This window comes from Aquarana catesbeiana, linkage group LG06 (assembly GCF_042186555.1).
Source record: "Aquarana catesbeiana isolate 2022-GZ linkage group LG06, ASM4218655v1, whole genome shotgun sequence".
In the NCBI taxonomy this organism is placed as follows: domain Eukaryota; kingdom Metazoa; phylum Chordata; class Amphibia; order Anura; family Ranidae; genus Aquarana; species Aquarana catesbeiana.
This window is the reverse complement of record NC_133329.1, coordinates 250,470,239-250,495,332: the sequence shown is the minus strand read 5'-3', so window position 1 is coordinate 250,495,332 and position 25,094 is coordinate 250,470,239. Positions and strand designations below refer to the sequence as shown.

The 25,094-nt window shown below is 41.2% G+C and overlaps 1 protein-coding gene across 1 annotated transcript in view; it reads right to left on the bottom strand.

The window, feature by feature from the left end:
- Nucleotides 1-25,094, bottom strand: part of STAT1 (signal transducer and activator of transcription 1) — a 109,546-nt gene that overhangs the window by 31,475 nt on the left and 52,977 nt on the right. Inside the window, exons 10-15 of the mRNA XM_073633172.1 lie at nucleotides 15,142-15,234; nucleotides 13,579-13,638; nucleotides 9,846-9,875; nucleotides 9,593-9,686; nucleotides 8,850-8,891; nucleotides 4,889-4,972 (exon numbers count right to left, since the gene is read on the bottom strand). Coding sequence (XP_073489273.1) covers nucleotides 4,889-4,972; nucleotides 8,850-8,891; nucleotides 9,593-9,686; nucleotides 9,846-9,875; nucleotides 13,579-13,638; nucleotides 15,142-15,234 — 403 coding nt within the window. The remainder of the gene's footprint in view (nucleotides 1-4,888; nucleotides 4,973-8,849; nucleotides 8,892-9,592; nucleotides 9,687-9,845; nucleotides 9,876-13,578; nucleotides 13,639-15,141; nucleotides 15,235-25,094) is intronic.

The following is a 25,094-nucleotide window of genomic DNA, read 5'->3' as shown; positions in this document are numbered from 1 at the left end:
TACTTACCTCCTTTGTGCAGTTGGTTTTGCACAGAGTGGCCCCGATCCTCTTCTTCTGGGGTCCCTCAGCGGTGCTCCTGGCTCCTCCTCTTCTCGAGTGCCCCGTTGGAGAGCCGCTCTCCCTCGGGGCACTCATGCGGGCGCGCTCCCGTGTCCTGCTGCTGCATTGACACAGACAGCAGGACATATCCCTGGCTCCCACATCATTGGATTTGATCGACAGCAGTGGGAGCCAATAGCTGTGATGCTATCATTCTATCCAATCAGGACCTGAGACACCGGCTGGAGCTGGTGTGCTCGTCCCAGTCGCTGGAAAGACCGGGTTCAGGTAAGTAAAAGGGGGGCTCTGGGGGGCTGCTGCATCACAGGAGGTTTTTCAACCCCTTTAACATAGCATTTCCTTAATTCAGTGCAGAGAGTTCTCTTCTCAAGCTGACAGCTGTCAAAAAAAAAAAAACGGCAGCCTGCCAAGTTTATCACAACATTGCTCAGGCAAGATAAAGAGAAACATTTCATTGTTTTAGAATCAGATCAAAGGAATGAACTTCTGTCTGTAGAAGAGGGCAGTTTAACCACTTAAAGACTAAACCTTTTTCTGACACTTGCTTACAAATTAAAAATTCATATTTTTTGCTAGAAAATTATTTAGAACCCCCAAACATTATATAGATTTTTTTTAGCAGAGACCCTGCTAAAAAAAATATTTTATGTCACAGTATATTTGCACAGCGGTCTTTTAAACGCAATATTTTTGGAAAAAATACACTTTAATGAATTTTAAAAGAAATATGAAAGATGTTCCGCCACAAGAATCGTGATCTTTATTCTAAGCAAAAAAATCGCGATTCTCATTTTAGCCAGAATCGTGCAGCTCTAGTGAGACCCTCCTTCCCTCAGCCAGGGCATTGAAAATGGGTCGTGGATGGGTATTCCAGCATGACAACGACCCAAACACACAGCTAAGGCAACAAAGGAGTGGCTCAAGAAGAAGCACATTAGGGTCCTGGAGTGGCCTAGCCAGTCTCCAGACCTTAATCCCATAGAAAATATGTGGAGGGAGCTGAAGGTTCGAGTTACCAAACATTACCCTCAAAACCTTAATGACTTGGAGAGGATCTGCAAAGAGGAGTGGGACAAAATCCCTCCTGTGATGTGTGCAAACCTGGTGGCCAACTACAAGAAACGGATGTGCCTGGACCCTCCCCCTCGCCGCATGGCTCTATGGTCTTTGTAGTTAGAGGCTGGAGAGCTGCCCGTGCGCATGCGCACAGGCGTCTTTACGTCCGCCTCGAGCCGGCGACGTCACACGCCGGCTCGTTGCAGGGCTGATTTAAACCGCCCCATCAGGCTGTCAGTTCAGCCTGAGACGGAGGGAGACACTTGATCTGTGACCACTGAACTGTGAGGTAAGACGTTACATATTTGGACTCATCATTCTCTAATTATCTCCATGTTACCCTTTAACTCTGCACTAATCTTTTTTCACTTGGAGGCTGCTGGTTTATATTACTTTTCATCACAGTTGGTGTCTCTATCCATTTGATGACAGTTGGTGTCTCTATCGCCTTCTGATGAGCTGGTCTATAATATAAATACTCTGTCTGTGTCATGTTATTCAGGTACCGAGAGCCCCCCGTCACCTATTTCATTTATCATTACACTTATTCATTTCTGCTGATGTCCAGCTACCAGTTCGGGTCAGTCAGCCAAACTCTACAGATCCTTCATCCTCTTTACAGGCATATCCATTAATTCACTTGTAGTCATTATATAATACAATACCACAAAGAACTATCTATATTTCTATTTCATTAGATTTCTTCACTCTTTCATTTCTTTTAAACTATAATCTTATATTAAAAATCTCCCATCATCATTTTTCAGTCTGCCTCTGCAGCCAATTCTACACAGGGTCTGACCAAAACCCTAGAAATACCATTGCGTTCTATGGACAATTAGATTACCAAACCAATATAAAATTCAGTGTGAGTATACACATATATATCTTTTCAGTAGGAGACGTCCTTTACCCCTTCCCCTCTCCTTCCTCCCCCCCCCCCCCATTCCTTATCTCCCTTACTCCTTCACATCAATTTATCATCTATATATTCAATTCATAATTTAATTTTATGGTAATTTTAATGTCCCCCAGTGTCTCCCTATCAGCCTTCTATGACCGTGCCAAATTGACCCCCTCGGATCCGGTCTTTTGGGACTAAGTCAGGGGCCTGGCCAGGTGGTTCATGGGTGCCATCATCGCATGGGGTAAGTGTCTAGTCTTTTTAGGCAACTGGGTTCATAATCAAATTGACACTCTGTATATACAATTTCATTGTATTTTTCAGACTGTGGTTATAATTCTGTTTTCTTTTGTCTATTTAGTGGTCTCAGTATAATAAATCCCTTGCACATCCCTTGAGGAAGCTTAAGTAGCGAAACATGTCGGGCTAGTGTGCAATACCTCCTGCTGTGATTTATTACTCACCTGTATATGATGTTGACCACCAAATGCTTACAATCCCATACTGCCTAGTTACAGTATGCTTTGTCTGTTTTCTCTTTTAAGTATATTATGGTAATAAAAATTATGTTTTATCTACAGTAAGTCAATTGTGCATCTCTATATTTGACACCGCAAAAATCCCCCTATCCCCTTTTCCTGATTTAGTCTTCATTGGGATGAGGTGTCTTTAGAAAAGGTGTTGTTCTCACCAACCGGACCAACCATTACAACTACAAGAAACGTCTGACCTCTGTGATTGCCAACAAGGGTTTTGCACAAAGTACTAAGGCATGTTTTGTGAAGGGGTCAAATACTTATTTCACTCATTAAAATGCAAATCAATTTATAACTTTCTTGAAATTAGTTTTTCTGAATATTTTTGTTGTTATCCAGGGGATCAAATACTTTTTCCCTCACTGTAGCAGAGAAATGGAGCAGCAGACAGAAATGACACTTAGAGACAAGTACACACTATAGAGGTATATGCTTTGTTCATATTTCATGTCTGAGGTTTAAAACCACTTTAAAAGTGACCCTCTGTCCCACGGGGTACTTATGACAAAAGCCTGGGCTACAAAGAAGAAATCATACAATTGTACCTTTCCAGGAGCTTATTTTAAATGTTATTTGTTTTCAGATGCTGCTCCTCTGCTGTGCCAGGTATACCACACTTTCAAGTGTTAAAAATCAATACTTGCTTCTCCCACCGCACACTGTATTTTCTTTTACTGGTTTGCATTTCACTACAGGAAGCATAAGCTTGTGGGAGTAACCCAAGTATGGTTATGGAAGGGGAAGCAGATATTCATCACATCTGGACGACGTCAGTTCTGACAAAATGCGTAGGAAGGAGCGTCGTGCTGACGTCACCACGTTCACGCAGGTCCCAGAGTGACAGGCTGCATTGGAGAGCTGGCCGGTTCGATTTTTATGCTTTGTATATTCTACCTAATTGTAAGTGCAATACTTTTTTGATTAATAAATTACCATAAAGATTTTACACTATGGAAGCCTTTATTTCTTTATGGGGATCGTGTGGCAATAAGTCCCTTTGAGTGGTGTAATCCAGGAAGACGCTGTGACCATTGCGGTGTTTACCAAAGGCCCGGGCTGGGTATTAAGCTGAAAGCGATTGTGATCTCCCGTGATAGGAGATCATTGGAAGTCGGTAAGCGGCAGTGTGCTTTGCGGTGGAAGTCATCTTTCTCCTATCACATTCTTTGGGTGCATCATTTGTTCGTTTGACATCAATTTTTCATCTTACATTGGATGGACTTTATTTATGATATTCATTCTCCAATTTTTTCACTATATTTATGTATCAATGATTTAGGAGTTTAGCACAACTCAATTATTATCACATCTGGAAGTGTGGAATACCTGCAGTGCCAGGGGAGCAGCAAAGGGGCAGACAGAGGCCACTGCAGGGTCGCTTTAAACCATGACCTTACTTAAAATCAAGACCTTCTTCCTGAAGCATCCATAAGGACTGCATGATGATTCATTAACACCAGGAAGATACACCTGTAGTGAAAGTTACATGCACTACTTTAAAAATATCCCCCTCTGTCTTGCTATCACATAAAACCACTCACATACTAAAAAAGGTAAGAAAATGCCCGTCACAAACAATAGAAAAATACTATCATTTTAGGAAAGCTGCTGAAAAGTACAGGCACTCAGCACCTTGCACATGCCTGTAGCAGCGTTCAGTATCCTTTGATTGGTCTGAATGCCAGGCTGTTCTGATGAGACAAAGTTACAATACTTCCTGGTATCGTTGAGGTTTGCCACTAAGCCGCTGCCCCCCCTCCACACACACACACACTCCTTTTGGCCCATAACTAGGATCTAGGCAATCAAACTGCCTTTGTGGGATCAGGAAGGATTTTTTTCATTGTGAGTTAGAGCTGCCCATGGAGATTTGATTTAGCTGGTCCACTACTGTAGATGTACAGCAAATGATAAAGCCCAACTCTGGGCTGCTCTTTACACATGCAGTAGGGTCCCTCTCACACTATATGTGTTCCTTGCTCTCTGGGCAACCAGCACTCTCACCTACTGTCAGATGCTCTGAAACGTGGGCTGACTGTCCATACAATGCAGGACTGCTGGTCCTGCATTGTATGCAATGACATCAGATAACTATGACCAGCAAGGCATCAAATTTAAGTGGCTTTAGGGCAACCAGTTGCACGGAGAAAGGAAGCCTGAAAAAGTGAGGAATAAGGTAAGTATTTATACAGCTTTGTTTTACTCCTAGCCAAACATGTGTTTAACCCATCCACTCTAGGGGAGGGGGAATGGCTGGTGCTGCCATTGCATTGGTAAATTTATCAGAAGCCCATAGTGGGGCTTTATTCTTCATTTCTAAAGATACCTTACCTCCAAATCCACTACATATCCAAGATGGCAAAGCTGTGTCTCAAAACTCAATGAATGCAGTTCCTCAGTCACAATAAGAGGCCCCTTAAGACAAGAAAATGTCACATTCAATTATTTTCATTATATTAAAAGCACAAAATGTATTATAAATATATATATATATATATATATATATATATATATATATATATTTATATTTGGTGTTTGTGTGTGTGTGTGTGTGTGTGTATATGGGATTTATATAGCGCCAACAGTTTTAGCAACGTTTTACAACATTATGGGAGACATTACAGTTACAATACAATTCGATACAGGAGGAATCAGAGGGCCTTGCTCGTTAGCACTTACAATCTAAGAGATATATATGTCCTTGTACATGATTGGGTATTCTTTATTAAATGAATTTAAACGCACATTTATAGATTTATATTTTTTACTATATATTTATATATGACTTTTACTCAAAAACTGCTGATAAGGAGACACTGACATTGTAAGATGAGTTCTAAACAGAGAAGCTGCACATTTAAACATGCAATGTAGACTTTCCTAAAGTGGAACTCCTGTTTGTTAAAGCTCAGCTTTCAAGCTGAAAAAGGTGCCCATATACATGGGATGAGAGTCACCCAATGTGGGGAAACAAATGCTTGTCTATGGGCAACTTAACAGTACCAGCCAACAGAAATCAGGGAAAAGAGCCATCAGACAGCAAAGGAAAACAGCTCCGATCTGTACTGTTTCCCCTTAGGAAAGCTGGCACCTCAAGTTTTTGCAGTATGTGCTCATAGCCTTCCACTTTTCCCCATCTAATAACCTAAACAGAAACCATCAAAATACCCAGGCATTACTCTTTTGAGTTACAGTTGTGCCTTAATTGTTATAGGACAGTCAAATTGTGCTTGCACACTTAATTGTTCTCCGACAGTCGGAAAGCAAACATGCCGCATAAAAAAAATCAAATTTATCTAATTTGCAGTTAATCACTGTAAGGCTTCATGCAGATGGGAGAGTTTGCCTGTGCAGCGTAAAAGAGCCAGCATATTTTGTGCCCGGGATGCCCTGGACCTGCGTACAGCTGTCCATAGACATAAACTGGGTGAAGGTAGCTGTGCACAGCTATGCATAATTTGCTATTGATGCTATATGGGCAAATACACTCATCTGCATGAAGATAATAGGCCCACTGCAGCTTGGCGGCTGCCCGAATCCTGCTAAGCTGCTGCTAAAAGCTGCACATCATCACCTCATTCACTAAGCTGTGTTTTTTGCTTCTTTCTTTGCTGAAAGAAGTATAGCAAATGAGGCACGCTGGATTCAATGGTCCCATTGTGTGTCAGCACAATGCACATGATTGGATAGTCTTTGCAAAGTTAATTTTATATTTAACCTTTATCTCATTCACTAAACTAAGTGAAAATTCAGTTTGCAAAGTGAACATGCAAAAATGTATTCTTTTAAAAAGCATTCCACAAGCTCCCTATAATGGAGACCAGAAAAACAGCTTCAGGAAGACTAGCACCAAAAAACTGGTGTTATCCTACTGAAACAGGAATTTAAGGTGGTATTTGGTCAGCTCTTCTTGTCGTGCAGTTTTTCCTCACCAAAGGATCATCACAGTCTCCTTGACCTGTGCCTGAATAGATCTGAGATTAAACTGCCCCTCCAGGAATTAATTGCATAGATTTAAAAATATTTATTCCAATATAAAAGTAGGATAAAGGATGGAGCAAATGCATTCTGTGGGTCTTAAAAATAGCCCATTCATCAAGGCTTAAAGATGGGCAATGATGTAAACTGCACAAAACAGCAAAAGTAAATTAACAGTACAGAGTAAAGAGTCTGAAACACAATGGCTTATCCTTTATCTTAATTTGTATTGGAATAAATATATACAGTGGATATAAAAAGTCCTGTTAAAATGGCAGGTAAAAATAAAAAAACTTAAATAATGTGATTGCATAAGTGTGCACACTCTCCTATAACTGGGGATGTAGCTGTGTTCAGAATTAAGCAATCATATTCAAACTCATGTTAAATAGGAGTCAGTACACACCTGGCATAATTTAAAGTACCTCTGATTAACCCCAAATAAAGTTCAGCTGTTCTAGTAGGTCTTTCCTGACATTTTCTTAGTCGCATCCTACAGCAAAAGCCATGGTCCACAGAGAGCTTCCAAAGCATCAGAGGGATCTCATTGTTAAAAGGTATCAGTCAGGAGAAGGGTACAAAAGAATTTCCAAGGCATTAGCTATACCATGGAACACAGTGAAGACTCTCATCATCAAGTGGAGAAATTATGGCACAACAGTGACCAAGAACTGGACATCCCTCCAAAATTGATGAAAAAGACGAGAAGAAAACTAGTCAGGGAGGCTGCCAAGAGGCCTACAGCAACATTAAAGGAGCTGCAGGAATACCTGGCAAGCACTGGCTGTGTTGTACATGTGACAACAATCTCCCGTATTCTTCATATGTCTGGGTTATGGGGTAGAGTGGCAAGACGGAAGCATTTTCTTACGAAGAAAAACATCCAAGCCTTGCTAAATTTTGCAAAAACACATCTGAAGTCTCCCAAAAGCATGTGGGAAAATGTGTGGCTATATTACCAAAAGATATGTTTGGTGCAAAAACACTGCACATCACCAAAATAACACCAAGATCACAGTGAAGCATGGTAGTGGCAGCATCATGCTTTGCGGCTGTTTTTGTTCAGCTGGAACAGTGGCCTTAGTCAAGGTAGAGAGAATTATGAACAGTTCCAAATACAGGCAGTCGCCGAGTTACGAACGGGCTAGGGACTGTAGGTTTGTTCTTAAGTCGAATATGTTCGTAAGTCGCAACAGCATGGGCAGAATGGCAGATATGTCGTTTTCCGATGTTCCGACGAATGTGCCCGCCGTCGAAAAGGTTCCGTCGAATGTACCCGCCGTCGAAAAGGTTCCGTCAAATGTGCCCGCCGTCCCGTTCATAAGTAGGAGTCATTCGCAAGCTGGATGTTCGTAACTCGGGGACTTCCTGTACCAGTCAATATTGGCACAAAACCTTCAGGCTTCTGCTAGAAAGCTGAACATGAAGAGGGACATCTTTAAGCATGACAACGACCCAAAGCTACTTCCAAATCAACAAAGGAATGGCTTCACCAGAAGGAGATTAAAGTTTTGGAATGGCCCTGCCAGAGCCCAGACCTGAATCCGATTGAAAATCTGTAGGGTGATCTGAAGAGGGCTGTGCATAGGATATGCCCACACAATCTCACAGATTTGGAGTATTTTTGCAAAAAATAGTGGGCAAATATTGCCAAGTCAAGATGTTCCATGCTGATAGACTCATACCCAAAAAAGACTGCGTGCTGTAATTAAATCAAAAGGTGCTTCAACAAAGTATTAGTTTAAGGGTGTGCACACTTATGCAACCATAATATTTCAGGTTTTTACTTCCCTCTGCCTAAAAGATTTCAGTTTGTTGTTCAACTGAGTTGTACAGTTTTTAGGTCACATTAAAGGTGGAAAAAGTTCTGAAATGATTTATCTTTGACTATTTTGTTTTACATCACAGAAACCTGACATTTTAACAGGGGTTGTAGACTTTTTATATTCACTGTACCTGGACAATGAATTCCTGGTGGGGCGCTTTAATCTCAAATCCAGTAAAAGCAGACTGTGAGCTGTTGGCCATGCAGGACAGCAGAAGAACCCTAATCTTTTTAATTAAGGTACAGTTAGGTAAGGTACAGTTTAGCTTTGCATGAACTTGCATGGGCAATAGTACAGTCACTTTCAGAAAAGTTGGGATAGAAATGGAGGAGTACGTTTTATAAACCCCAAAAGTAAAAAGCAATTGTGTGTCTCCTAAATCTTTTAATTGTAATTAATAGGAGGAATCTCATAATATTTACCTTAATGACACCACCCATAGTTTCACATGAGAAAATCATATGCAAACATATAAATGATCACTTTACCTCATTAGTCCTGTTTCCTGCATTCTTTTGTTCTTTTAATTGCTAAAAAAAAAATGTGAAAAAAAAAAAACATAATGAATTTTAGTCCCAGAGCATTCTAAAAAAGAACAGACTTGATGAATGATTTATAAAGAAATCCCATTGCCATTTGCCCCGGAAAAGTGCATGTACATTCGCTTGAGCGAATGGGAATAAAAAAATGACTGCAAATAGACAATATCTTGTGATGGCTAAATGTAAATAATTGATTTTAAATGGAAAATACTGCATTTAGCCACTAGATAGAGCTTTTCTATAATACATAGCTCCATCTAGCATCTAGTAATCAAATGCTGTATTTCCCATTTAAAATAAATTATTGACATTTTAACAGCAGAGGATTTTGCCTATTTGCATTAATTTTTTTGCCAAATCACACAGAATGAATGCACTTTCATAAAAAAAATGGTAATGCAAATTCTTTATAAATCAACTCCTTGGTAGTAGGGAAGCAGCCATTTATTATTTTATTTTATTCACAAGTTTGCTTTTGACAGAAACCTGAAGAGTCACAGCTTTAGCATGGACTTCTGAATTGATTACAAGGCAAGTGGGTTTGAAAAAAAAAACCTTTACCTCGGGTTACAAACAACCCCAATAGCCTTGAAAGAATTATCCATCACAAGTCTGCTAAGTCAAGCAAAACTTATATTCATATGTGTATTGCTGTTGTAAAGGGGTTAATGGCAATAATAATAACTTACCAGATGTCTGAACTCAGCTGCTAAACTTCCATTTGTGGATTCTTCCATATTCATTACTTTCGTGTTTGTACCTAAAATATTAAATTTCCGGAATCTGCCAGAAAGCACACAAGGAAATTTAGGAATTGTGTTCACGGATGCCATTCATTAACTCTCTTTACAAATTCTATCTGCATCTATGTGAAATTAAGCAAGCTTTGTAGTTATAAATATGTAAACAACTAAACATTAACATAAAACCAACATCACTTACCCTTTTACTGTATTCTTCTCATTGACATCTCTATAGAGAAAATATAAAAAATAGTTTAAAAACAGGAACATTTAAAGTATATTAAGTCTTCTATATCTACAATAGAAGTTACATTTTCTTCTAAAAAGTATTTTACAACACTACTACAACAGTCACATCTAATTACGATTTAAAAAAAAAAATTTAGAAGTAAAAAATACATTATATATCACATAATAATTCTAGAAATTGATCATTTCAGTCAAACATACAAATATACAAGAAAAAAAAAAAAAACAATGATACAGAAAACTATCTAGAGAAAGAGTAAGTAAATAGCCACACACTTGATACAATCCAATAAGAGCCCTTTATTCCTCCAAGATGGGACAAACAGCACAAAGACTTGATGTAGAGGTAATGTGTCTCACACAGAAAAGTTCTTAAAGTGGTTATAAAGGCTGAAGATTTTTTTTACCTTCATGCATTCTATGCATGAAGGTAAAAAACGTTCTGAGTGCAGGGGCGCCCAGCCCCCCTCAATCCTTACCTGATCTCCCTCCAATCCAGCGATGTGCACAATAGCCTCGGCTGTCCCGGGACTCTCCCTCCCCATTGGCTGTGGCTCTATGTGCCGTATGGATGCATAGAGCAGCAACTCGTAAGCGAGCACGCAGCGGTGCCCCCAGGACATGCGGGGGTACTGCTCGAGGGGGAGGAGCCAGGAGCGCCGGCGGGGGACCCAAAAAGAACGAAACTGATCTGTTCAAAACCACTGGACAGAGCAGGTAAGTATAACATGTTTGTTTGTTTTTTTAAAAGTAACCTTTAATACCACTTTATATTATAATTATATTACTTATAATTGGTTATGATTAAGCACTTTTCTGTGTGAAACCCGTTAACTGTACGTCAAGTTCTTGTGCTGTTTGTCCCATCTTAGTGGAATAAAGGGCTCTTATTGGATCGTATCAACAGTGTGCTGCTATTTACTTACTCTTTCTGGGGTCTTACACGGTGGCCTTCACCTGTCTATGATCCTTATGAATATCTACACCTGAGCCAAATATTGCTCTCCATTAGAAAACTAAATAAAACCCATCCATTCCTGCTTTCTAGAAAGGAAACAACCCTAGTCGCGCTGAAATAGGTTGTTAAACTAATTGTGAGGGCAACAGTGAATGTGATATTCACCAAAACATTCACTGGTGGTAAATCATTCCCTGTGTAGTAAAGATATTTTCCAGAAAGATTCAGCTGCCATGACTGTCTGGTGAACGTCACTTTCAAGGCTTCATAAATATGCCCATATTCTATAGGCATTTTTTTATGAAGACCTTCATTTTTATTGTGCTTCTTCAGCTTCAGAGTCCCAAAACTGAAGGAAAGGAAAGAATATGTGTGAAAGCACTGTATTTAAATGAACCATTTTTGCTCATTTATTGTTTTTTGCCATAGAAATAAACATGAATATTCAAATTGTCTACAGTCCAGAATTATAGAGAAATATAGCTGCAACAATTTCAAGATGTGTTATTTGGTCCCTACTTATAATCTCTGCATTGTGCAAACACAGCAAGGCACAATCTTTGTGTTGTGGCTGCCATTCATTTTGAAACTATAGGAGGGGGCAGAGATGAGACCAGTCACCATGGACAAGGAGAGAGAGCAGTAGTAATTGGTCTTTATTACAGGAAGAACCTTGCAAAGGCAAAGTGTCAAGGAAGAATGCACATCTCTTGTATTTAGACATGATTTGCTAATCATGTAGTTCAGCTTTAAGTATTCAAAGTAAACATACTTTTATGACATTTCTGTAGTAAATCAAGCCTCTTTAGTAAATCAACCCCAATATCAGCATTAGTAAGTGTTCCCATGTAACTGCAGTGGGTTGTAGAATGCTAAAGAGACTTCCCTGATAGACACTTTACAGGATTTTGGAATGCTGTCAACTGACAAGCAAAGGTCTCTCTCATCTGTACACCATCCTGAAATCCCTACTTCATGCTCTGCTTTTTTTACTGCCTGTAGAACATCTCAGAATTTCACCACAAAATGAAAAAAAATCAGCTACACTGTGCAGACCAGTCTGCAGGCTCAGGCTTCTTCTCCAACTGCGCCATGATATTTTTTGCTACTTTAACTGAGTAAATGCTTCTCTTCTACTTTCAAAGCTCTTCTTTATGACCTAATCTCTTGATTTAAATGAGAAGTATGGACAAAACTAAGTCACAGGTGTGCATATACTTTTGCTCTCCTTGGACCCAGAATGAGCCGACAGTGGGCTAAAGCCCACTGGCAGTTCATGTCACCAGGCTCTGGAAGGATCCCAACCTTATTGTTGGTTGCTTTCTAGGCAGCTGGCTCAGCTTTCCACCACGCCACTGAGAGCAAGAGCCAGCTGCTCCATCCCCCTCCCCTGCCAAGCATTCTAGTGAACGCTAAAGAGACAGAGGGGAGAGAGGTGACTGACAATCACCGCTCTCCACTCCAAGAGCACTGAGATCTGAGCGATCAGCGGTCATGTGATTGCTCAGTTCTTGGGCTTGGAGCTGTCGGGAGACAGCTGCAGTATCAGATTGATGCTTATGTTTGTGTACTTTGTTTTTTAACCCCAAATCCCCTTTACTACCACTGTCATCCCTCACTTCATCTCCTTTTTTGCATCATGCTTTACATCCATTTTTTAGGGTTATGCCTTTTTTTCAAACACACTGTTACAATGTAACCAATAATAACCCACTATAATCCTTTCATATTCTCCATTGACACTACCTGAATGACAAACTCACTTATAACAAGCAAGCTATTTTTTAACAATTCCTGTTTAAATTCTCCATAAAATGAATATTGCAGTAAACATTTTACCAATGGAATTGCACAGAGCTGCTCTGAACCTCCTCTTCTCAAGTCGTTCCTGGCTCCACCTCTTTAGTGAGTGCCCTCATTAGAAGGGGCTTCCCAAGGGGGCACTTGTGCAGGCTCCAACCCAAGCTGCGCTGCCTGCATTCATAGACACAGACAGCGCTGCTCGGCTCCGTCCCCCCATCACAGAATTTGCCTGGCAGTCTGTGCTGTGAGACCAGAGAGAGAAGACATAGCCGCTGCAAAGGGGCAAAGCAATGGATCAAGTGAGGACTCGGGTAAGTAAAAAGGGGGTAAGAGGTGATACTGATATCTAAACATTTTTTTTCGCTAATGCGGGTAATGCATTAAAAAGGTAAAAAAATGTTAGGCTTTAGAGCCACTTTAACAAAGCCTGTAGACACAGGCATTGATACTCCCTATGCTCTCCTGTTTGGAAATAAATCAAAGGCCTTGCACTTACTTACTATTTTATCTTACATTCTGAATGGTCATTTAGCACCTCTAGATCTCCTCCTTCTGTCATTGGCCCCCTTTTCTTGTCCATTTATATTTTGGTCTAGGTACCGTCATTCGGATTCCAAAGGGAGTCTTTAATGAATTCGAATTTTTAGCATTTCAAGCGTGTTTTTATTATGTAATTTGCATTTTATTGCACACATTATAATACTCTAAATTGCATGTGTCTCATTTCTCCATAGTAAAACAGTGCCTGTTCCTATCTCTGTGCTGCCATCACACAAAAAAAAAAAAAAAACACATGCACAACAGCACACCTGCCTAATGCTACAGAAAATGCACCTCCAAGTACATGCATACATTTAAATGGACACTAAAACAAGTGATTTGATTTGTTTCTTATAGATTTATTAAGAATGTATGTACATACTTATCAAACACAGCTTTTACTTTTAGCTGATAATTAAGCTCCGGTAGTTTTACCAAAAGTCTGTAAAAGAGAAAAAAAATCAACACATATATAAATTTGCAAGACAAGGAAAGAGAACAAAGCATATACCTTTGTAGAAATGTATTAGATACTTTTTCACATGCTATAAACTAAAGTAAACAGAAAATTGACATGAAAAGGTACAGCATCACAGAGTGAGTTAGACTTACAACTTAGGCTTTTCACACCTACAGGTGCAACCAATCGTGGGCACATTCCTCTGCATTGTGTGTAGGGCAGCCCACTCATTTCAAAGAAATGTAGAAAAGAAGTCCCAGACTCTTTTACAAACATGCGCCGCACCGAGCTGCATGTTTCTACAGCACCATGTGGTTTCTCACATGCAAAAACACGGTGCATTGATGCAGATGTATCAATCAATGGCATAGCAGCACGTTTCTCTGCATGCTGGGAAAGCGCACAATTTTGAACGCATTCCTGCCACGTGAAGGTCTGAACCAAGCCCCAAAATTTCTCCATATCCATCAATTTACTAGAGAAGTTTAGAATCTTCACACAATAAATTGTGTGAATATCTACTTCAATTATCGTGTGAAAAGCAAATTCCTGCTCACGATGATTAAAAAATCATGTGCAGATGCAATAAGTAAACAGGAATTTGCTTTTGATGTGATTGGATAATTGAAGTGAATAATTATACAATTTTTTGTGTGATGTTTCTCGTTTATTAAGTGGCCTAGTGAGCTCTAATGCTAATTTTAGTGCACAGAAACACAAAATGTATTACAATATTTTTGGTAAAGTATAAAAGATGAGGTTGTGTCAAGTAAAGATACCCAACTTGTCAAGACTTAAAATTGTACTTGCCCATGGAATGGTGACAAACTTTTTTCCCCAAACTCTGCCATAGGTGACGCTTTAAAATCCCTTACAGGTCATCAGTTTAGAGTTAACCATGAATTATGGACCTATAATTATCATTTTCACTCCAGCTCATATGTGTGTGCATGGAAACGTGGGGTGGATAAGTGCCAGATTTTTTACATTTTTTAAAATAAGTTTATTGCCAATAGCCCCCATGTGATAACATATTCACTGCAACAGCCTCTCTTTAATGAAACATCAGGAGTCCATGGAAACGACCAGGTGGTTATACAGCCACTGAATCGCTTCCACCTGAAAACTATCAAATTTACAAAGCACAGGGTGTGTAAACCTCCCAGCTGTTACCAATGTGCGCTTTGTGTTGGTGGCAGTAAAGGGGTGAATGCCACTCTAATGTATAAACTTACTCATAAAACTGGCGGGTGTCATAAAATCTTTAGGGAAATCTGACTTCTAAGTAACTGGATCTTATTTTATTACACAACGTATTATATCACATATTCATGTGCTGTTTTTTTCATAAGAAGACCTTGCAAATACAGTAGCTTCTAGAGCTTTTTTAAACAGAAAAAATACATTAATAATGTGCGCCATTTCAGTTGTTAAAAGAATACAAGCTTTACACAGTTACATTCAAAAACACAGATAAAACAGTACCTTAGTTTTACAGTGAACTGGACACTGGTTTTTAGGACCAAGGGTCTCTGTGGGTGGGTAGGCATGCATGGTTGCCTTTCAACCACGAAAGAGCTGCAGAGGAAGGACAATAACTTATTACCTGAGTAAATACAGAGTAACAAAGAAAACGCAATACAGTTATTTATCTGCCTAGATTAGTCACCAGAAATACTTTACATACTTGTCATATATGTGTCTTTTATTATTTTAACTGGCAACAGAATAAACTCTTAAGCTGGGTATACACGGTTAGTTTGTTTTTTCATTCAGCCAGCTGGCTAAATAAAGAAAACAAACGGGTTCTCCTATCCACACAAAAGAAGTGGATGGAGGAATCTAATGCAATGTACATTAACCAGAGGGGATTGTTTGTTTCTTAAAAATATGGAGTTGCACTTTAACCACTTCAGCCCTGGAAGGATTTATCCTCTTAATGACCAGGCCATTTTTGCGATACGGTACTGCGTTACTTTAACTGACAATTGTGTGGGCGTGCGACGCTGCACCCAAATAAAATTGATGTCCTTTTTTTCCCACAAATAGAGCTTTCTTTTGGTGCTATTTGATCACCTCTGCTTTTTTTATTTTTTGCGCTATAAACAAAAAAAAGCCGAGAATTTTGAAAAAGTTCTCATACATATCCAAAAAAAATAATATTGATTGGTTTGCGCAAAAGCAATAGCGTTTACAGACTATGGGATAGATTTATGGACTTTTAATTTATTTTTTTTCTTACTAGTAATGGCGGCAATCAGAAATTTTTAGCGGGACTGTGACACTGCGGCGGACAAATCTGACCCTGAGCTTAGGTTCACATTGGAGCGATTTGTCATGCGATTGAGAGATCAAATCACATGACCTATTGGCGGCAATGGCACTGTTCCAATCGGTGCAACACCGATTTTGCGGTGCCGCACCAATTTGCAAAAGTAGTTCCTGTACTACTTTTGCTGATTTCAGGTGCAACTTCGATAGACATCTGTGTATGAAGCCACACAGATGTCTATCAAGTAGCACCTGAAATCACGCTGACCCTGCTACTTTGAAATCGCGCTACTTCAAGTGAACCAGATCTTAGTGACACTTTTTGGGGACCAGTGACACCAATACAGTGATCAGTGCTTAAAAAAATGCACTGATTACTGTATAAATGACACTGACAGGGAAGGGGTTAACACCAGGGGCGATCAAAGGGTTAAATGTATTCCCTCAGTGTGTTTTCTTACTGTGTGGGGGGGGAAGTACTGACAGGAACAACACAGAGATCACTGTTCCTAATCACTAGGAACAGCAGATCTCCATGTTGTCCAGTCAGAACGGGGTTCTGCCTTGTTTACATAGGCAGATCCCCGTTCTGCCTCTCTGTACTGCGATCGTGGGTGGCTCGCGGACATCGGCTCCTCCTCCATGCAGCAGGCGCGCGTGGGCCCACACTATCTATTGCATGAAACGACGTACAGGTACATTGTTTTGCGCAATAGAGCTGCCGCAGTATATATGTGGTGGGCGGTCTTTAAGTGGTTAAAGCTTAAGGGTCTATGTATATTATTATTATTATAATACAGGACTAATATAGCACCAACAGTTTGTGCATTGCTTTACGATGAAGGGGGGGGGGGGGGGGGGCAGCACATTCACAATACAGTTCAATACAGAAGGGACAGGATGGCCCTGCTCATGGAGTTCACATTCTAAAAGGATGGGGGTGGTGGTACGAACGGTAGTAGCTGCGGGGGGACGGTCTGATGGGGGTGGCTTGGGTACAGTTCTCAGGTGGGTGTGGGATAGGCTTCTCTGAATAAATTAATTTTAAGGGATCTTCTAAAGGTGGACAGGGTAGGGGCTGACCGGACAGACCGGGGCTGAGAGTTCCAGAGGATGGGAGAAGCTCTATAGAAGTCCTGGAGGCAAGCACGGGAGGAGGTAACAAGGGAGCTTGAGAGCAGGAGGTCTTGGGAGGAGCGGAGAGAACGATTTGGGCGATATCTGCAGATAAGGTTAGTGATGTATCTGGGGATAATGTTGTGGGTGACTTTGTATGTTGTGGTTAGTATTTTGAATTTTAGATGGTGGGTTAGTGGAAGCAAGTGAAGGGATTGGCAGAGAGGAACAGCAGTCACAGGTCGCTTATTGAGGTGTATGAGTCTAGCAGCAGCATTCATAATAGACTAAAAGAATTCTGAAGATGTTGCGGAGGTTAAGGTGGCAAGATTTAGCTAGTGATTAGATGTGGGGGCTGAAGGAGAAGTCAGAGTCTAGGATTAGACACAGCACCCTGGCATGTGTGGAGGGACCAATGGTTGCGAGAGAGATAGATCTGGGTATTGTCAGCATAGAGGTGGTATTGGAAGCCACGGGAGGATCTCAACTGGCCCAGGGAAGAGAAATAGAGAGAGAATAGGAGGGGCCCAAGAACGGAGCCTTGGGGTACCCCAACAGAAAGAGGAAGAGGATTGGATGAGATGGTGCTGTATGTGACACTGAAAGCTCGCTGAGGTAGGTAGGAGAACCAGGAAAGAGCAGAATCATGGAGGCCAAGGGAGTGGAGTTTGTTGAGGAGGAGCAGATGGTCAACTGTGTCAAAGGCAGCAGAGAGGACCAAGAGTATGAGTATGGAGTACTGGCCATTGGTTTTAGCAGTTATTAGGTCATTGGTGAGTTTTAGTAGTGCAGTTTCAGTGGAATGTTGTGGGCGGAAGCCGCATTGTAGGGGATCCAGAATGTTGTTGTCAGTGAGGTAGCAACTCATACAGTCGTGGACAAGGCGTTCGAAGAGCTTGGAGACAAACGGGAGCAGGGAAATGGGTCTTAAGTTATTCAGGTGCGGTCTAGTAAAGGTTTTTTAGGTATTGGGGTAACCAGTGCATGTTTGAGCGGGGAGGAAAAGGTGCCAGAGGAGAGGGAGAGGATGAAGATGTTAGAGAGTTTAGGATAGAGTGGGAAGGTAGTGGCAGTAATTGTGAGGGGACAGGTGGTGGGGTGGGACATGGAGAAGGGTTTGGATACTTCCTCGGTGGTAACAGGGCTAAAAGAGGAAAGTATTGAGTGCAGTATTGGACCTGATGTGTTGGTTGTTGGGAGGGGGGAAGTTGGATGCTGGATATCTCATCACAAATTGTGTCAATTTTGCTTTTGAAATGGTTGGCAATCTCCTGGGCGGTAAGTAAGCAGGTTGGTGGGCGGAGGCAGTGGGGGACGAAGTAAGGAATTAAAGGTAGAAAAAGAGTTGAAGAGGTTTGGATGAGAGCGTTTTGACGAGAGTGTTGTAGTAGGTTTGTTTAGCAGTGTGGAGGCAGAAGTTGTATTTGAGAAGGGCAGATTTGTAGAGGGTAAAGTCTTGCAGGGATTTAGATTGACGCCACGCTCGCCCAAGAGCACTTCTGCGTCTCTTGAGACTTCTGGTATCGTCTGTTTGCCAGGGTTGTAGCAGACAAGGCCTGGTTCTGCATGTAGAAATAGTAACAAGTGAATCAAGGGCGGATGACAGTGTGATGTTGCAGATGGAAGTGGTCAGGACAGGGGTGCGATTTTATCATAAAGGCCATCAGTAGCAGAATGAAGAAGGAAAAGATTGAGGTAGCGAAGGTTCCTGCGGGTAGTGGTTTGCAGGTTGGCAACAAGGGAGGTAGGAGAGTGTGAAACAGATGAGGTTGTGATCGGAGAGAGGAAAGGGGGTGTTAGAGAGGTTGCAGGGAGTGCAAAGATGGGAGAATGCGAGGTCAAGAGTGTTGCCGTTGGACTGAGTGGTGGTTTGTGTCCATTGCATTAGGTTAAAAGAGGAGTTTAAGTTGAGTAGTTGAGAAGTGGTTGCAGTGTTAACATTGACTGGAATGTTAAAGTCACCCAGGATGATGGCAGGTAGTTCAGAGGAGAGAAAGTAGGGTAGCCATGCGGAGAAGTCGTCCAGAAAGCGTGACACTGGTCCAGGAGGCCGATAAATGACTGCAACCCTCAGACAAACTGGAGAGAAAAGACGAATGCAGTGCACTTCGAAAGAGCAGAGGGAAATAGAGGGAGGTGTAGGAAGAACCTGGGAGGTGCATAGTGGGGAGAGAAGTCCGACATATATGAAGGCCGAAATATATGAAATTTGCTGTGCAGATGTGTCAAACATTTGTACAGGTGCCACAAATCTTTACTGTAGTTTGCGTAATACATTTAATTCCTAGGCTTGGCAGCATTATTTAGTGGAAACAATGCAGTATTTTTCCCAATTGAGGTATTTCAGGATTAAATTCTTAACCATTTGCTTACTGGGCAGTTATTCCCCCCTTCCTGCCCAAGCCAATTTTCAGCTTTCAGCGCTGTCCCACTTTGAATGACAATTGCGCGGTCATGCAGCACTGTACCCAAACAAAATGTTTAGCATTTTTTTCACACAAATACAGCTTTCTTTTGATGGTATTTAATCACTACTGTGTTTTTTATTTTTTGCTAAAGAAAAAAAAAAAAAAGACAGAAGATTCTGAAAAAAACCCAAAACATTTTTCATAGTTTGTTATAAAATTTAGCAAACAGGTAATTTTTCTCCTTTACTGATGTGCACTGATGAGGCAGCACTGATGGGCACTCATAGGTGGCACTGATAGGTGACACTGATGATGATGCACTGATAGGTGGCACTGATGAACACTGCTAGGTGGCACTGGTGGGCACGGATTGTAACAGTAGCCGGTTACCAGCTTTCTTCTTTTCTCCTCAGGCTGATCATGAGGAGAAAAAAAAAAAGCAGATAACCGGCTTCTGCTTACTTCCGTGATCAGCTGTCATTGGCCGAAAAACTGATCACATGGTAAAGATTGATTGGCCGTTTACCCCATTTTCTGATTAGCAAGTGGAAATGGTTACTGCGCCAACTCCAAAAAAAAGGAAGGAAAAGCAGCATACAAAAGTGTGGCATGTCCCTGTTGAAGACCCTTTGGTCGAAACGCGTAGGGCCGGTTTATCACTCTCCACATTGCCCTTCATTTTATCCTTTTGTGATCACTTTTTATCTATATGGTGGTTTTTAGAAATAAATAACCTTTTTGACCTGCACCATGTGGAAGTCTATTTTTTCTCCACATACCATCAGGATGTGAGGGGATGTGCTGTTCTTTGAACCTGCCGCTAAGATCCACCTCTGACGGTCCTTGGATTGGATGTCGATTTGGAAGCTACCCTTGGTTCCCCTGGATCCCATCCCGGAGGTCTTAACCATCTAGATACCCATACATCTGCCGAGTGCGGCACACTGCCTGTATGACTCTAGGTCGCTGACATTCGAGTCCATCCTTTCCGGTAAGAGCATCCACATTTCATTCAATTATTGAGGTCTCTTTAACAGACAGAGTTGTGTTTCCACTTCACCGCTTTTGAAATGATATCATCTGATGTTGCACGTTTTTTGTTTACACAGCTGGACATTATCTTTCCCACATTATTAACATTAGTGGTCCACTTTTTGGTTAATCACCCTTGTTTGCAGATGGTTTTTTGTATCCTTTATTTTTTCACATATATTCCGATATTTGTGTATACTCGTTAGTGCTACGTTTGCACCTTTTTTGTTTTCCATTTTGTATTAGCCTAGTCCGAAGGACTCGATCAAAGAGCGTGCCGCATGGGGCGACCTCTATTGACGCCCTCCTGGCACTGGAAGCCCGCACTGTAGCTGTCTTTTAGCTATAGCGTGGGCAGAAAGTAGTTAATTATTGCCCCTAGATGGCACTGACAATCCTAGAAAATAAACATATTAGTCAAATTACAGTAAAGATTTAGGCACCTGTGTGAATGCCTGACACATTTACACAGCAAATCTTTCTGACCTGATACTGGTAAACCAGGCAACTCCTTAAATCAACAATATTGTTAGATTAAAAGACAAAGCAAAAATTGAATTAACTAATAATAATTAGTTATAATAATACACTTTAAAGCTATACTACGTTCAAAATTGAAAATGCAATGACATGGCAACTGTCTATGACTTTTGTATTTCATTTAGATGCTGCAAAAAAGTTTCAAGATATATCCTGCTGATGTAACCTCCCCTTTCCCCAGCCCACTTCAACACTTTCTCACTGACCTCCACAAGTTGTGCTTAACACACCCAAGCTGGCTGTCTGGTCAGGCAACCTTTGCAGCTATTAACCACCTTAGTCCCGGACGGATTTACCCCCTTCCTGACTTGAGCACTTTTTGCGATTCGGCACTGCGTCGCTTTAACTGACGTTACATCAAAACAAAATTTATGTCCTTTTTTTCCCACAAATAGAGCTTTTTTTTGGTGGTATTTGATCACCTTTGTGGTTTTGATTTTTTGTGCTATAAACAAAAAAAAAGAGCGACAATTTTTAAAAAAAAAGCAATATTTTTTACTTTTTGCTATAATAAATATCCCCAAAAAATATATAAAAAAACATTTTTTTCCTTGGTTTAGGCCGATATGTATTCGACATATTTTTGGTAAAAAATAAAAATAAAAATCATAATAAGCGTTTGATTGGTTTGCGCAAAAGTTATAGCGTCTACAAAATAGAGGATAGCTTTATGGCATTTTTATTATCATTGTTTTATTAGTAATGGCGGCAATCTGCGATTTTTACCATGACTGCGACATTATGGCGGACACATCAGACACTTTTGACACTAATTTGGGACCATTGTCATTTATACAGCGATCAGTGCTATAAAAATGCACTGATTACTGTGTAAATGACACTGGCAGGGGAGGGGTTAAACACTAGGGGGCGATCAAGGGGTTAAGTGTGCCCTAGGGAGTGATTCTAACTGTGGGGGGATGGGCTTCCACTGACATGACAGCAATCACTGCTCCCCATGACAGGGAGCAGTAGATCCCTATCATGTCACTAGGCAGAACAGGGAAATGCCTTGTTTACATACATGCCCACTAGCCCAGCAAATTAAAGGGGACGTACAGGTACGCCCATTTGCCCACCGCTGCCATTGTGCCGTCGTATATCGGCATGCGGCGGTCGGGAAGAGGTTAATAGATTGGTAAAAAACAACACTTAAGACTTCATGTACACAGAACGTTTGAAAACCTCTTCTGAACACTGGATACTTGGCAGCTAGTAACCGACGGTTAAAAACTTCCGTTTTGCCGCTTTTATGTTCTGCGTTTATGTGCGTTTAGCGGCAGTTATGGGCATTTGCGTTTAGAAGTGTTTTTTTTTTACAGATAAAATACAATTTTTCAAGCATTTGGCATTTGAAATGCCAGTAAACTACAGTCCTGAACATGATTTATCTGCTTGCAAAAAAAATGCCAGTAACCTCAACTGCCCCTAACCTACTATAAACAACTGAATGTACATGTACACATAAGATAATATTTAGGAGAGTTCAGAGGCTGATAAAAAAAATGCCCAACTGCTCCTAAAAAAAGCAACTGCTGACAGTAGTAAACGTGTTGTTTTTTAAAATAAAACTATCAGAAAAACGAAAACAAATTATAACCAGAAAATCTTTTCAGAAAACCCTCGTTCTTTTATAAGTCTACATTTGAACTGACAGATTGTACCCTTTTCCAAAATTACCAAATTTTACAAATGTCTTTATTCAGCAGCACAAAGTTTTGAATACATTTCTATGATTTAAAGTGGAACTCCAGGCTAACACTAACTAATCTTAAAGTGGTTATAAACCTCAGATATGAAATATGAACAAAGCATATCCCTCCATAGCGTGTACTCGTCTCAATTAGGAGCACTAACTATCATTTCTGTCTGCTGCTTCATTCCTCTGCTATCAGCATGAGTCACTTCTGACAAGTTTTCCTGAAACCAATAGAAAAAAAAGTGACAGGGGAGGGAGCTCCAGCTGATTGATAGCCTTAGCTCTGTTGCTGTGAGCTATGTGAAGGGGTGTGTCCCTTCCCTCCAATCAGCTCTCAGAGCTCTCCTCACTGAGTCCTGCAGATTGTGACTTCAGCTCTCTGCCCTCTTTTCTCTGAACTTTCTTTAAATATTTAGCATTTTGAACAGATGTAGAAAAGAAACACTGTAGATAAACAGGTGCAACTTATGTAGGAGGATTTGTTTTACTTCTGTGTATCACCTGAGGCCATTCTATTTGCTGGGTATATGTAAGGGTTTACAATCACTTTAAAACTGCTCCCACCCCCTTCTAACTTCTATATTAACTACCCTGTGGAGGACAGATCTGTATACTTCATTATTTTCAGGCGTGACCTCCTCTGTCAGCCAGTCGAGGCTACAGGGACAGAGACATGCAAACAACAGTGGCTGGAATGCCTGGAATTCACCTTCCTCTCCCTTGAAGCCACTACTAGCTGACACACAGGATTTATCAAATAAATGGCCTGCAGTGGCATGAAAATAGGTAAGAATACACATCTTTTTTTCCACAGGGTAGTTAGTACAGGTGTTAGAAGGGCTGTGGGAGCAGTTTTAGGATTAGTTAGCTTTAACCTGAAATTCCACTTTACCCAGTTTCGGACTAGCTGCCGCAGTTGTACTGTTGCAGGTTGACTCGGCTGGACATTATGCTACGTTGGGCGCGCGGCCGCCTAAGGGGCGTACGCAAGCCCCCTAGGCGGCCACGACAATCGGATTTGCATCAGAACTGATCAGTCTCCAGGCCCAGGCCAATGATTTCTGGCCTGGACCTGGTGTTCGGTTCTGGCGAATTAAATACTTCCCCTGCCTGTGTAAGTGTAAACACAGGCAGAGGAAGTGATGTCATCTCCCCTCGTGGTAGTCTTTTCGTTCCAGAGAGAGGAGAGAAGACATCTCACAGTAAGTTGCACCAACACTAAACTAACACCAGTACACGTATGTACACTTGTCACCCCCCGATTGCCCCCCCAGTTAACCCCTTCACTCCCTGTCACAGTATCACCCAGTGCAGTGTTCATATTGGGTACTACTTGTATGTGGACAAATATTACACGAGCATGCCACTTTTTAGTCACCTTTTTAATTGTGGAATTGGCGCATGTAGCAATGTGCGATCTAATCGCCGGGCACCCCAACGGCTTGTAGAGTCCCGACTTAGACGGGGGGGGAGAAAGCCTGCTTGAAATGTAATAATTTGTTAGCAGTGAAGTGGAGGGATACACTGAATGTTTTCGTTCTGTCCTCCCTTCATGCAGATACGACTGTCCAAATTTCTACGGCGACTGGTGTTGTGGAGAAACCCCTCTCCCCCTGTCCACGAATACAACCTTAACATGGGAGGGGTGGACCTCAACGACCAGTTGTTGGCACCTTACCTAATTGCCCATAAGGCCAGATGCTGGTACAAAAAAAGTGTCTGTATATTTATTCCAATTGGCTCTGCTGAATGCTTATGTGCTATACAAAGCTTCAGGACGAACTGGATCCTTCCTTAAATTCCAGGAAGAGATCATCACATCCCTTCTGTTTCCAGACGGTGCTGTGGCCCACCTTCCCAACGCAAATGCAGTGAGCCGGCTGCATGAGAGGCATTTTCTTATGTCCGTTCTGGTACCCCTACCCAAAGAAATCCAGAAGAAGAAGATGTCGTGTCTGCAGGAAACGCGGATATAGACGTGACACCCGCTTTAATTGTTCCTGTTGTCCTGACCAACCTGGTCTCTGCATCGGTGACTGTTTCAAACGCTACCACACAATAGTGGAGTATTAGCGTAGGGTACAGCATTGCACAGTCCTAGGGCACACTTACACAGGATCTCAAAAGATGAGATGACCATCACATTTTGAGAGACCCTAATCTGGAACGTTTACAGTTAACAGTTTATATAAAAGTGCAAAAAAAAAAAAAAAATAAGCCAAAAATAGTTGTGGTTTTATTTTTCTTCTCTCTCTCTATTGTTCTCTCTCTTAGACCCCTTTCACACCAAGGCGCTTTAAAAACTCCCTAAAACGCCTTAGCGTTATTACCGCATTTTCACCGCGTTTTAGGGGCGCTAGCGGTAAATTTAA